Source organism: Trachemys scripta, chromosome 13 (genome assembly GCF_013100865.1).
Source record: "Trachemys scripta elegans isolate TJP31775 chromosome 13, CAS_Tse_1.0, whole genome shotgun sequence".
NCBI lineage: Eukaryota > Metazoa > Chordata > Testudines > Emydidae > Trachemys > Trachemys scripta.
This window is the reverse complement of record NC_048310.1, coordinates 1,501,751-1,516,421: the sequence shown is the minus strand read 5'-3', so window position 1 is coordinate 1,516,421 and position 14,671 is coordinate 1,501,751. Positions and strand designations below refer to the sequence as shown.

The 14,671-nt window shown below is 52.1% G+C and overlaps 1 protein-coding gene across 2 annotated transcripts in view; it reads left to right on the top strand.

Annotated features, from left to right (window-relative positions):
• The window catches only part of TAT (tyrosine aminotransferase), a 15,265-nt gene extending 1,077 nt beyond the window's left edge, over positions 1-14,188 (top strand). The window contains exons 2-12 of one of the 2 annotated variants that reach the window (XM_034788654.1): positions 1,138-1,301; positions 1,515-1,619; positions 2,623-2,690; positions 3,111-3,269; positions 3,764-3,902; positions 4,556-4,608; positions 5,195-5,347; positions 6,864-6,992; positions 7,517-7,600; positions 12,457-12,555; positions 13,333-14,188. In XM_034788654.1, coding sequence (XP_034644545.1) covers positions 1,208-1,301; positions 1,515-1,619; positions 2,623-2,690; positions 3,111-3,269; positions 3,764-3,902; positions 4,556-4,608; positions 5,195-5,347; positions 6,864-6,992; positions 7,517-7,600; positions 12,457-12,555; positions 13,333-13,476 — 1,227 coding nt within the window. In that variant the 5' untranslated portion in view covers positions 1,138-1,207 and the 3' untranslated portion in view covers positions 13,477-14,188. Of the gene's footprint in view, positions 1-1,076; positions 1,302-1,514; positions 1,620-2,622; positions 2,691-3,110; positions 3,270-3,763; positions 3,903-4,555; positions 4,609-5,194; positions 5,348-6,863; positions 6,993-7,516; positions 7,601-12,456; positions 12,556-13,332 lie in introns of both variants that reach the window. The other variant, XM_034788653.1, reaches the window with a different exon arrangement.
• The last annotated feature ends 483 nt before the right edge of the window (positions 14,189-14,671 follow it).

Sequence of the window (14,671 nt, the reverse complement as noted above, 5' to 3'; positions counted from 1 at the left end):
GGGGGGGGGGGGGGGGGGGGGGGGGGGGGGGACCCTTGGTCCAAGCCACAGTCTAGGTGAATGAGTCCATTCTGCCTTAGCCAATGGCAGCTCCCCTTTTCTAGGAGCTTTGCTGCACACCCTTCACTATGCCCATTATTATCTGCTCAGGAATTCTCATCTCCTCCCTGTGAGCCATCTCTCTGCTGCCTTCTCCGTGTCAGGGAGGGAATCGTGTGTTTTACACCTTCCTCTCTGCAGGGTCTGCCCTGAAGAACAGTGCAGGGCCAACAGCGTTTCTGCAGAGTCTCAGCTGTCATTTTAACAGCATTAAGTGCCTGTCCTTTCTGAGCGTCACCCCAGCCAGGTGCTCAGAATGTATGCAGACCGGCAGTCACAAATTGGGTAAATCCGTCCTTGCTGTCAGGGACTTACACCTAGGATGGCTTCAGCCTAACAGCTCTGGGAGGCGTGACTGACCCTCACTCATGTCAGCAGTGTGTTAATTCTGAAGCCCAGTGATGACCACGAAAATGACAAGGTTGCAAACTCCCAATTTGCGGCTTTAGCAGAAACCTGCCTCTCCTGTGGGGCTGTGGGTGGAGTTTGTGCTATGAGTGGAGCTGGGGTGGAGTAGCATCTTTATTCCTGCTCTCCTGTGGAAGGGTCTCATTTAGGGTGACCAGATGTCCCAATTTAATAGGGACAGTCCTGATATTTGGGGCTTTGTCTTATATAGACACCTATTACCCCCCATCCCGATTTTTCACACACGTGTGTGGTCACCCTAGTCTCATTAGAATGTGGGTTGGCTTTCCCCATCTGTTTCTTTCCTCTCTCTCCCTTCCCCATCCCCACTCTCTCTGCCCCCTTTCCCTCCCAGCCTGTTTGTTGGCACTGCTGATCTAGGAACTGGGATTAGGGATCGATATGTAAGGCCCAGTGACCATCAAAGGCCTAACTTCAAAGGCCTCACTTTTGGCCCCTCAAGCAGCAACTCCCCTTTGTATCTTGTATGGGGCAGAGCACACAGCTGGTGCATAACAAATAATGCACAACAAAGGCTAACTCTGGGGAGTGCCCTTTCTCTCGGGCAGATCTCAGAATGGACTCTTATCTGATCCAAGTGAACGGCAATAGCGATGTCCATGTCCATAGAAATGGGAACAGCCTCTCCCTGGGGAAGGTGAAAAGCCGGAAGCCTAGATGGGCAGTCCGGGCCTCTGAGATGTCCAAGAAGACTTTCAATCCCATCCGAGCCATCGTGGACACTATGAAAGTGGAACCCAACCCAAACAAGCCCATGATCTCCTTGTCCCTAGGTGAGTACTGGGAAATGCGCTGTCCCTGCCGGCAGTGCTTTGTGTGGCTGAACAGCTGGGGTGGTAGCGAAGAGGTGGGGTACTGAGGGCCCCCGAGCTGAGCTGCAGCCAGGGGGTCTCTGAAGCATGCAGGAGGGGAGGGTGTGCTGTGTACAGCTCCATCATTAAAGGACATGAGAAAAAAGGATTTTGCTGTTTGTCATTCCCTAAAAGGTGACCCAACAGTATTTGGAAACCTCCCCACTGATGATGAGGTCATCCAGGCTGTGAAGGAGGCCCTGGATTCAGGGAACTACAATGGATATGCTCCTTCAGTCGGTAAGGCCCCATGATTCCTCTTCTAAGGGCAGCGTCCTAGCCCAGCTTGTGCACAGGAGGACAGGGCTGAGCCAGGGGATCTAGACGGATGTCCTGTTACATCTTTCTGATTGACACTGACTCACTACGATGCATATACTCCTCTGGCCCTATGTATGCCCATGCACACCAATGAGCAGCAGGGCATTTGAACAGGTTGGAGGCCTGATTTGCTCATGGAGGAGCTGTGCTGCTTTGTCCTGGTCATTGCGTGGCCATTGTTCTGGGAAAAGGCTGGGCCAGATACTCTTCTGCCTCCTGGATAGGTTTCCTCACAGTAGTGTGATGTGGGCAGGGTGTTGCATCCTCATTCTGCTCCATATCGTGTCACTTTGGCTAGCTTTTTTAGTCCCATTCTCCACAGGGAAGTGCTTCAAACAGTCATTCAAGACCCACGGGAGGCCAAATCCATCCCTGTTGTGACCCCATAGACACTGAGAATATCCCCTCAGAGTGAGGGCCCTGGAGCAGAGCAAAGATTGCTGCATTGCCACACAGCTTTGTTCTTGGTGTTAGCTGATATAAGTACTGCACTTTCCACACCACGTTGGCTTGGCCATGGAGGTTGTAGACCCAGTTACCGGCGGAGTTAACTTGGGCTGTGGGGACTGGGCATGGGGCATTGATTCAGGGGCAGGGGAACTTTGCATTGGAGCAGGCCCTTATCTGTGCTGTAAAGCCTGCACTTCCCAGGCCTGCTCTGGGGCCAGGATGTCACTCACCTGCCCTGGGGCTGAGAGCAGCTGGTTCAGTGATGGAATAAGGTGCTTGTGTCAGGGACAACTAATGTTGTCTTTTGTTTCCTTCGGAATTCAAACGAATTCCATCCTGCCCTGGGGTTTATTCCTCTGGAGTCCCCTCTTTGTGCTGCGTGTCTCTGTCCCATGCCTCTGGTGGTTCCTGCCCAGAATGGGGAAATCCGGTGAAACTACCGTCACTCCATATTCCATCCTTCTCTCCCAAGGGTACCAGTCTTGCCGGCAAGTGGTTGCTGCGTATTATAGCTGCCCCGAAGCACCTCTGGAAGCTCAGGTAATGAAGCCTTCCTGGCAAGTGTCCTCACTGGAGAATGAATGGGCTCTGTGGTGTTAGCAACAAACGAGACAGTGCAGCACGGTGGGGCCCCAGCTGGGCTTTTCTCACACCTTGTCTCTATCCAGGAAGAGAGCAAGATGGCTGGACATGATCCATTTCCAAAGTGATCGTATCTGGCTTTCTGCCCGTCACCCATTCCTGGCTTTCTGATCTGGTGGGTTTGAGCTCCCAGAAGCCAGCAGTGGCTGCTGCTGTCTGTTTAGCTTCTTCCAGGCCCTTTTAGCCAAGAAGCTCTTGCTTTTGGCAGACCCAGGGACAATTCGTTACTCCCAGTTCAGCTGTCAGTGGCTGCTTTGGAATTTCTCAGAGCAGCCTGTGGTTGCATTCAAAGAGCTCATTCTCGTTTGCTGTCTGCAGGACGTTATCTTGACGAGTGGCTGCAGCCAGGCTATCGAACTTGCATTAGCCGTGCTGGCTAATCCAGGGCAGAACATCCTGGTGCCAAGACCTGGCTTCTCTCTCTACAAGACCCTTGCACTCTCCATGGGGATTGAGGTCAAATTCTACAACCTCTTGGTAAGGCAGTTAGGAGCGGAATGCCACAGCTCCCTCTAGAGAGCTTCCAGGGATCTCTTACCCTCCTCATAAGAAAAGGGAGGAAGGCGTGAAGTGCCAAAGCCAAATAAGCTGCTGCCAGAGCCCATCAGCCCAGCCCTTCTCATGGGCCTTCAGCTTTCCATGGTGGCCATGCTCCCCAAGGCCCCTGTGTAAGTGATGCCTTCTCACAGGGAGGAAGAAATGCTGGTGCCTTTCATTAGGCGCAAATCACAGCTACGTCTGCGTGGTCTTTGCCCTGCACCTGGCCCCACACACTCCACATGCTGCAACTGGCGGCCTGGCCGGACCCTCGTGCCTCACTCTGGGCCTGGACTCCTAGTCCCTCAGCCTGTGCCCAGCCCTGCTGCACTTCATCCCCATGCCTGGTTCCCAGACCCCAGCTGGGTCCTCACTCCATACTCCATGCCTTATTCTTCATCTTCATGCACCCTTTCCCTCCTCTTCCTCACTAGCCTGAGAAATCCTGGGAAATTGACTTGAAGCACTTGGAGTCGCTGGTGGATGCGAAGACGGCCTGTCTCATTGTGAACAACCCATCTAACCCCTGCGGCTCCGTATTCAGCAAGAGCCATCTCCAGAAAATCCTGGCCGGTGAGTCTCTGAGCACGGAGCCAGGGCAGGGCTGTGGTTTGCTGCCTTGCCCTATCCTCTGCTTATCTGCTTCAGCCTAATTATGGTGAGCTCTATGGTAGGACCGGACCTATTACGTGGCAATGTTGGTGCTACAGAAATAACAGTACCAGGGCCTGGAGGATTCAACCCACACTCTGTGACTTACCCTGTTCCCAGGGCCTTTGGGACAACCCTGCACAGAGTCAGCATGGCCAGGGAAGGGTTGCAGGATGAGAGCTTCTAGGGTCTGTCCCTAACCCACCGTGTGGCCCTTCTCTGGCTGTATAATGGGGATCGTGCCCCTGATCCACCTCTCAGAATCCATGCTGGGAAAGCCTTCAACATTATGATGAGTGGATCAGTGGCGTCTGCCCCAGGCCGGGGGTCAGAGCAGGCATAGGCCCTGCAAGCCTAGCCCTGGGAAGGATTGTTCCTAACAATGTATTTTCTAATGCTTTGTCCACTGGTTTGCAAGTCCGAAACAAGGAATATGGAGACGCTTTGTGGGTGGATTGGGGTCTGTTCTGTAGGGCTAGGGGAGAGCCCACCCCTGGCCTCTGTAGGATGAGGGTGAGTCTGCACCCTGTAGGGAAACAGGGCAGCCAGTTTCAGTGTTTACTTCTCTCCCCCAGTGGCCTCGAGACAGTGTGTCCCCATCCTAGCTGATGAAATCTATGGAGACATGGTGAGTGCCTGTCCCTGCCATGCACAAACTGCCCCCAGAGCCTGGGTCTATGGCTTCTCACTATACACTTGCCCCTTGGTAGCAGGGTTTAAGAGTAACTAGCCCAGACAAGACCCATAGCCATTAGTCTTGCTGCCCTTGAGAACAGCCATGTACTGTACTTACAGCTCCCTGGTCCTGTCTGCCTAGCTGTCCCCTGGAAGGGCATCTCGTGTCTGGTACTCTCCTTTCCTCCAAGTGGGTCAAACTCAGAGCTATGGTGCGAGCACTCGCGCTCTTGTGTGCATTGCTGTGCTTGTGTCTCCCATCCAGGGGCCCCTGTCATCCCTTAATTAGGACCAGATGTGCAGGGGCTGGCTCTTTGCACTGCACATGAATCCCCCCTTGAAGCAGCGCTACAGCTCCCCCAAACCTGCTCTTTGCATTGTCTGTTTCATGCCAGAGTCTCACTGCTCATTGCTCATCTGCTTTGATATCCCTGCCAGTGAGTTAATGAGTCAACCCCCTGCCCTCCCAGAGCTCCCCTGTCTCTCACAGGGAATTGGCAAGGAGAGAGTGGCTGCTAATGCATCCTCCTGTCTCACAGGTGTTTGCAGAGTGCAAGTATGAGCCCATAGCAACTCTCAGCACCAACGTGCCGATCCTGTCCTGCGGAGGCCTGGCCAAGCGTTGGCTGGTCCCAGGCTGGAGGATGGGATGGATCCTGGTTAATGATCGGAGAGACATCTTTGGGAATGAGGTGAGGAACATTGTCTGGTGGCCTTCTTGATGCCAGCAATAGCGCCACACACTAAACATGCACGGCAGCAGGCACCTTCCCCTGCACGTGCGCACACCACTGCCTTTCACTCAGGCACAGGCATGCACTCTTCCTCCTGCTCACATGCGCTCCCTTGCAGGCTCACACGTACATGCCCTCCTGCACCTGCCTGTTGCTTCATGCACACATGCCGCCTTCTCTTCACAATTGCCAACTTTCACGCGGTAAATAAGCACCCCAACTTTCACAGTAGCCAAAAATCAAGCTAATCCCATTTCAAAACAAGGCCCAAACAAGCCAATCCCTAAGAACCCCAACACTCTATGTGACGAGATCCCCACGGCGTGCAGTCTGGGACTGGGCCCGCTGGGCACCCCGACTCTCTCCCCCCTTGCCCCTGCTTGCCAGGAGCCGATCAATAAAAAGAAGCAACAAGCTGCAAGCCAAACAAGCAACTCTTAAGCCAAAAAACAAGCCTAATTTCTGCAATTTTTTTCGCGGGTTTGGCATGTCTGCTTCTCTTGCATGCCACTTTGGAGTTGTTTTGCTTTCCTCTCTCAGGCAGGCCCTGTTTCCCCTACAGGAATAACACAAAGTCGTGCTGCCCCCTTGTGTCCCTGTATGCTCTAATGTGGTTTCTCCTTATTGGTGGGAACAAGATAGCAGGTGGTGGTGCAGCCTGAGCTTTGGCCCTTTAGTTATCATTCATTGATTTGTGGCCCGGTGATACCCCATAGAGCTGGGAGCTTTCCACACATCTGGGGCACCTGAGCACTCCCAAAGGACAGCAGAGGGAGAGGGCAGTGTTGATATCATCTGTCCCCGGCTGGCCATGATGCAGTATTCAGTGGTGATTAAACAGAATAGAAATGAGCAGAGTGAGCCAAAGACTGCGTCACAACAGAGACTGGTTTGCAAAGGCTCTAGTTTGAGTTTGCTTCAGGCGAGTCCCAGTCCTTTGGTGTTGGTGCGTTTGGTTGGGAAGCCCTGACACTTGTGTGCACAGTTCAGTCAAATCCACAGTCAATGACAATGGATTCTCAGGCACAAGGATTCTGAGATTCTGGGGGTGGTTGTGTACCAGCCTCAGCCCCAGACTACTTCAGAGAAGCCTAGGAGCTACTCTAGTATATCAGATGCGCTGTGGTAACAGGAAACTCCAGCTAGTGAGCTCTGGCTGCTTCCTGACCCCTTTGTACCATAAGAGTGGTGTGAAAGGACTGGATCCTAGCTAAGGATTGGGACCAGCTCTGGCCCTCAAACACAGCTAGTGATACTGGGGCCTTCATAGATAGTCTGCAGACACCTGCGATACAGACCCCAGATAATGGGACTGGCTCCGGAATGCTTTGCAAAGTTTGAAAAACACCCCTTGTCCAATTGTGGGCGTGTTTGATCCTATGAACAGCTAGAAATGCTGGCGTCAGGGTGGGAGCATTTTCCTTTCCTTCATGAGTGTGCGATCTTTGAGGTCAGAGTGTCACCTGTGTTTCAGATCAGGGATGGCCTTGTAAGCTTGAGTCAAAGGATCCTGGGACCCTGCACAATTGTCCAGGGGGCACTGGAACACATCATCCACCGAACACCCCCAGAGTTTTACCACAACACCCTCAGCTTCCTCAAGGTATGTCCCCCTGAGAGACAGGTATTTAGAGTGAGAGGGGACCAGCAGCATTCATCAGCAGGTCAAACAGGACCATGAATCATCACAGTGGTGTCTCGCTAGAGACCTTATCTTCCCATGTCCACTCTCTCCCAGCAGGAGGCGCTGGAGGGAGCAGGGCAGGAGTGCTGATAGGGGGGAGCTCCTGACTACTGCTGTCCTGACCTCTCCCAGCAGGGGGTGCTGCCAGGAGGGGGCAGGAGTGCCAGCTGTGGGGATCTCTTGACAATCATAGCACTGCCAGCCAGGAGGCACTGTAGGAAGAAATGCTGGGAGGGTGGGGGGTGTCCACACTGATTTGCTGAGGTCAGCTCAGTCACCTCGACTGCACTCAAGGCCGTTAACATCTGTCCTGTTTGCATTAGATGCCCCTTTATTTGCAGTGGGGGACCTGTCTTGGGTTCTGGCCAAGAATTTGTCTCCAATTTGCTGAGCTGTTTCCTGGAATGTCCTGAGCTCTGAACTCTCTCCTCTCTGCCTTTCAGTCCAATGCTGACCTTTGCTACGCTGCCCTGTCTGCCGTCTCTGGACTCCAGCCTGTCCGGCCCTCGGGGGCCATGTACCTCATGGTAAGTGAGGCGCTAATGTGCCATTTTCAGAGCATTGCTGTTTGCTCAGTGTGTGCTGGGTCCTGTTGCCCTGCCCAGTGTCTGCCTAGTCTGCTTAAAATGTGAGTTGTTCAGGGACGGGCCTGTCTCTTACTGTGTCTTGGCAGCGCCCGGCACAGTGGGGCCCCATTCTTCAGAGAATCGTAGAGTGTAAGGCCAGGGGGGACCACTGTGTCATTTAGTCTGACCTCCTGTGTAGCACAGCCCAGAGAATTCCACCCAGCTACCCCTCTGGTGAGCCCAGTAACTTGTGTCTGGCTAAAGCAAATTGTCCAGAAAGGCACTGGTCTGGAGTTGAAGACATCAAGAGATGGAGGATCACTACTTCCCTTGGCTGTTTGGTCCAATGGTTGATCACCCTCACAGTTAAAAAACATTGTGCCTTATTTCTAATTTGAATGTGTCCGGCTTTAACTTCCAGCCGCTGATTCTCATTATTCTTTTGACTGCAAGAAGATTTAAGAGCCCTTTAGTACCTGTTATTTTCTCCCTGTGAAGATACTGGTGTACTGTAAACAAGTAATCTCGCAATCTTCTTTATGAGAAGCTAAACAGACCAACCACTTTGTCTCTCACTGTAAAACATTTTCTCCAGCCCTTGAATCATTTTTATGGCTCTTGTCTGCACCCTCTCCAGTTTTTCAGTATCCTTTTTAAAAGGTGGGCACGAGAACTGCTTCACGGTATTCTAGCATCAGTCTCACCAATGCCGCATACAGAGATAAAATCACCTCCCTTCTGTTCACTTATTTATACACCCAAGAAGTGCATTGGCCCTTTTTGCTGCAGTATCTCACTGGGAGCTCATGTTGAGTTGTTTGTCCACTGTCACCTCTAAATCCTGTACAGAGTTATTGCTTTCCAGAATATGGTCCCCCACTCTGCAGGCATGGTGTGCATTCCATGGCATTCTTTATATTTGGCTTTATTAAAACTTATTTTGTTTGAATGGGCCCAGTTTACCAAGCAATCCAGATCACTCTGCATGACTTCCCTGTCCGCAGCATTGTTTACCACTCCACTTATCTTTTGTGCCATCTTTATATTTACTGCCAGATCATTGATGAAAATGTTGAATAGTGTCAGGTCTAGTACTGATCCTTGGAGAACCCCACTAGCAATACCCACGCTCAGTGACCGTTCCCCAGGGACAACTATTTTTTTAGTTCTGTTGGTTAGCCAGTTCTTAATCCGTTTATCGTGTGCTTATTCTTTATAGATATTGCTAATTTTTTAATCAGTGTCATGTGGTACTAAATCAAACACTTAACAAAAGTCTTAAGTAGCTACACAGTTACTTTTTCAATCAAACTTTTAATCTCATGAAATAATGAAATCAGGTTTGCTTGACAAGACGTATTTTCCATAAAAACCACATTGACTGTCATTAATTATATTCCTATTCTTTAATTCTTTGTCAACTGAATCATCTTTACCATTATTTTGAGTGGGATGTTTATAGTTGCCCGAGTCATCCCATTTGCCCTTTTTTGAAAATTGACACAACATGAACACTCTTCCAGTCTTCTGGAATTTCCCTAGTACTGCACGATTAATTAAAAATGAACCAGCAGGCCAAAGATCTGCTCAGCCAGCACTTTTAGGGCTCTTAGGTACAAGTTATCCAGGTCTGCTGTTCTTAAAATGTTCTATCTCTAGTAGATGCTGTTTAACATCCTCTTTTGTTACTAGTAGACTGGAAAGTAGCTCATTATCCTCAGGTAATATGAGTACATGATCATTCTCATTTCCAAATATAGAACAAATATCTATTAAATACCCTTGCGTTTTCTACATCATTATTAACAGTTTTACCATCTCCCTCTAATAATGGGCTTATACCATTGTTAGAATTTCTTTTGTTCATAAAAAAAATCCTCCTTATTCTCCTTACATCTGCCAGCCATGAATGTCCCTTGATATCTTTAGCTTCCCTTATCAATTTTCTGTACTTCATCACTTCTAATTTATATCAATTGCTAGCTATTTTAACCTTTTTCCATTTGTTATATATTGCCTTTTTATTTCTGATTGCTGACTTTATTTTGCCGCTGGCTTTTGGCCAAAGTTTTCTTCTTTCTTGATTGTGAATTCATGGCTTTTTGCCATCTAGTAAAGTCTTCTTAAACAACTGTGAATTTTCATTCACATTTTTCTGTGTAAATTTCACTCAATTTCCCTCAGCCCCATTGAAGCACCAAATATATATAATATTGGTCAGAACCTTCCTCTCTTTGCCCATAATGAATATAATTAGGTCATGATTGCTGGTCTCTAGGTAACACCCAACTTCCAGTTCAGTGAACAGTCCACCATTATCCATCACAATAAGGTCCAGAATAGAGTTACCTCCTGCTGGCTGCAGTCCCTTTGTGTTAGAAAATCAGCATCGAAATGTTTTACAAACTCTAATGGAGTTTTACTCCTGGCTGTAGGAGACCTCTAGCATGTCTTCTCAACTGAAGTCCCCCATCACAACCATTTTTCTTTCCACATATTACAGACAAGTATTTAAGAAGTGACTCAACCTGTTCTCTGATCGGTAACAGATCCCCACCATTCCCCCTTCCTGGGCATTGACAGCACATTGATCCATGTGCATTGAAGAGCTGGTGGTTCTGCGCTATCAGTAACTCTAAAACAGGTTATGGTCTCTTTAATGGAGTCACCCTCCCCTCTGTACTTCCTCTCCTTCCTTGACAGGCCCTCCCACCTTGTCAGTAACAATAGTGGGGAGTATCAGGGGGTAGCCGTGTTAGTCTGTATCCACAAAAACAACGAGGAGTCCGGTGGCACCTTAAAGACTAACAGATTTATTTGGGCAGAAGGTTTCGTGGGTAAAAAACCTCACTTCTTCAGATACATGGAGTGAAAATTACAGATGCAGGCATTATATAATGACACGTGAAGAGAAGGGAGTTACCTCACAAGTGGAGAATCAGTGTTGACAGAGCCAATTGGATCAGGGTGGATGTAGTCCACTCCCAATAATAGATGAGTAGGTGTCAATTCCAGGAGAGGCAAAGTTGCTTTTGTAGTGAGCCAGCCACTTCCAGTCCCTAGTCAAGCCCAAATTAATGGTGTTAAATTTGCAAATGAATTTTAGTTATGCTGTTTCTCTTTTAAGTCTGTTTCTGAAGTTTTTTTATTCAAGTATGGCTACTTTTAAATCTTTTATAGAATGTCCAGGGAGATTGAAGTGTTCTCCTACTGGCTATTGTATGTTACCATTCCTAATGTCCGATTTGTGTCCATTTATTCTTCTATGTAGGAAGGAGGGTCTGGGGGGCACAGGGCTGTATAGATTTCGTGGGGGAGGAGGGATGCAGGGGGCACGGGGCTGTATAGACTGCGGGGGGAGGAGGGATGCAGGGGGCATGGGTGTTGTAGGGGGTGGGAAGGAGGGGTACGGGGTGCACAGGGCTGTATAGGGGTGTGGAGGAGTGGTGCGGGGGGCATGGGGCTGTATATGCTGTGGGGAGGGGAGGAGGGATGCGGGGGGAATGGGGCTGTATAGGGGTGGGGAGCGGAGGAGGGGTGCAGGGGGCATGGGGCTGTATGGAGTAGGGAGGGGAGGAGGGATGCGGGGGGCATGGGGCTGTATAGGCTTCGGGGGGGAGGAGGGATGCAGGGGGAATGGGGCTGTATAGGGGTGGGGAGGAGAGGAGGGGTACGGGGCTGTATATGCTGTGGGGAGGGGAGGAGGGATGCGGAGGACATGGGGCTGTAAGGGATGGGGAGGGGAGGAGGGGTGTGGGGCATGGGGCTGTATAGGAGTTGGGAAGGGAGGAGGGGTGCGGGGGGTACAGGGCTGTATATGCTGTGGGGAGGGGAGGAGGGATGTGGAGGACATGGGGCTGTAAGGGGTGGGGAGGAGGGATGCAGGGGGCATGGGGCTGTAAAGGGGTGGGGAGGAGGGGTCGAGGGGCATGGGGCTGTATAGGCTTCGGGGGGGAGGAGAGATGTGGCAGGCATGGGGCTGTATAGGGGTGGGGAGGAGAGGTGCGGGGGGTACGGGGCTGTATATGCTGTGGGGAGGGGAGGAGGGATGCGGAGGACATGGGGCTGTATAGGGGTGGGGAGGGGAGGAAGGGTGTGGGGGGCATGGGGCTGTATAGGCTTTGGGGGGAGGAGGGATGCAGGGGGCATGGGGCTGTATAGGGGTGGGGAGGAGAGGAGGGGTACGGGGCTGGATATGCTGCGGGGAGGGGAGGAGGGATGCGGAGGACATGAGGCTGTAAGGGGTGGGGAGGAGAGATGCGGGGAGTACGGGGCTGTATATGCTGCGGGGAGGGGAGGAGGGATGCGGAGGACATGAGGCTGTAAGGGGTGGGGAGGGGAGGAGGGGTGCGGGGGGAACGGGGCTGTATATGCTGCGGGGAGGGGAGGAGGGATGTGGAGGACATGGGGCTGTATAGGCGTGAGGAGGAGGGGTCGGGGGCATGGGGCTGTATAGGCTTCGGGGAGAGAGGAGGGATGTGAAGGACATGGGGCTGTAAGGGGTGGGGAGGAGGGATGCTGGGGGCATGGGGCTGTATAGGGGTGGGGAGGAGAGGAGGGGTACGGGGCTGGATATGCTGCGGGGAGGGGAGGAGGGATGCGGAGGACATGAGGCTGTAAGGGGTGGGGAGGAGGGATGGGGGGGTACGGGGCTGTATATGCTGCGGGGAGGGGAGGAGGGATGCGGAGGACATGAGGCTGTAAGGGGTGGGGAGGAGGGATGCTCTGTGGGTGCTGTGAGGGAGGAACTCCATGGTGATGCCTGGTGCTATCCTATCCAGCCTTGGCCTCTGACATCCCTAATTTCTGTGCTGCAGGTTGGAATTGAAATGGAGCATTTCCCCAAGTTTGAGAATGACGTGGAGTTCACCAAGCAGCTGATCTCAGAGCAGTCAGTCTTCTGCCTGCCGGCCTCGGTCAGTGTTCCCCTCAGAGCAGCCACACATGTAGAGAGTCTGGGGGGCCTGGGAGCTCTGAGCATGGGGCATTGGGGGAAGAGGGCTGGGTGTCATGTGGTCTGCCAGAAGCCCTGGGCAGTGGTGCAATGGTCACTCCTTACCCTAGCCAGGCCCCAGGTGGCCGCTGTCCTGTCTCTCAGATTGCAGAGTCTGCCCCATGCTGTGCAGCCCGTGTATTCCTGAGCCCTGTGTCCTCTCTGCTTCGCACAAGAGCAGCTCCCTGCGGACTTTTGCACTGGCTCAGTTCCATGCCCTGTGCAAACCCCGAGGCCCCATTCATGGTGCAGGGACAAGGCTGGAGATGTGCTCCATGTCTCCCCTTCCCGCTCCAATTGCCCGCAGTCACCCGCCCGGTTCCTTAGTCACTCACTGAGCCTTGAGAGTCCTCGTCTCCCTCCAGCCTCTTCTCTGGGTCCCGCCTAGGGGCTGCTGTGTGTGACCCCACCAGCTCTTTGCTTACAGCCCCTTCCCCTGAGGGTCTCTCAGCTCCTTGCTGATGCAGCAGCCACAGGGTGTTTGCACTGTGAAAGGCATTTTACAGACGGAGATGCTGACGGTCCAGGATTAGATCCCACAGCTCCTGACCACAGTGCTATGCTCCTTCCATCTGGCTAGGCCCATCCCTGTGGGTTGTGCTTGCTCGCTGGACACAGCCGGGGACATGGCAGGGCAGGAGTCTGAGACCCCAGTTTCCCCCTGCCCAACTAACCAGCCTTTTCCCATGGTTTATTTCAGTGCTTTGAGTACCCCAATTTCTTCCGGGTGGTGCTAACGGTGCCCGAGGAGATGATGGTGGAGGCCTGCAGTCGCATCCAGGAGTTCTGTGAGAGGCACTACCAGGGCAACGAGGGGGCCCAGGACCTGGAATGTGACAAGTAGACAGGAGTGCCCTCCACTCTGCCTCCGCCCAGCCACCCCATAAATGATGCAGCAGTGGGCAGGGCAGGGCTGCCCTCAGGTCAGCACCTATATCCAATGCAACTGGAGCAGGCCACCACCCTGCAGAGCTTCTGCATGTTCCCTGGGCTCCTGGGAACCAGCAGCCATCATTCGATCCTGCTCACAAACCCTCAGGCACCCACTGTCCCACTACCCGCCAGGAGCCCATGCTCTGGTCTGTGTCAGTGAACCGCAGCACCCTTCATACAGGGTCTACAGCTTCCACTCAGGCAGGCAGTCGTAGCATGCAGGAGCCGTCACTCAGCTGCTCGGTTTGAGGGTCTCTGTTGTTGCAGGGCAGTAGCTGGGAGACCCCAGGCTGAATGCAAGATGACAACTTCTAATTCCCTTCACTAGCAGTTACATTGGATGCTGAGCTGGACTCTTCCACTGACAAGCCATGCATGGAAAGAGGGCTGTGTCCGAGCAGAGTTCTCAGCCTCTTTCTGGCTGGAGCAGGACTGGACAGTCTGGTGTACATGTGGCATGATGGACCCTTATCTGTCTACACCACAGAATGTCACTGACTGTACCTGATGTCTCCCCTTTACGTTGTCTAAGGAGCAGGAGCTCTGTGTATTCAGCCCTTGGTGTTGCAAAGGGCATAAATTATTGTAACTTTTTTATTAATAAATGTTCGGATATGCCTGGCCTTGTGCTGTGACCTGCCCTATTGGGGCTGCTTCTGTATCTGCCCTGGCCATCTGGAGTCATGGTTCCTCTTCTATCGACACTTCTTGTTGGCTCTTCCACACCAGCCTGAGGCCAGACAGGACTGTGATCTTCATACATTTCACTCTGATGGCAGGCAAGATTACTCAACCCTCCAGTACCTCTCTGCTGAAATATTTTCACTTGGAAGATGTGCTGATAACTACACTGAACATCATCAGGTTTTTAGCCCTAAAACTTCACCTACCAAACAGAGCATCAACCCCTAAAGACGCAGACACATGCTAGAGCCAGCCCCATGCACCCCAGAATCTGCCCTTCACAGAAATGAACATCCCTCCCCCTCCACTCATGCCCACCATTGACCTCTGCATCACCCTCCACACACACCATAGGGCTCCGACCCGCCCTCGTACACACCCCACCCCCCTCTCCACACACACCATTGTCCTCCAACCCGCCC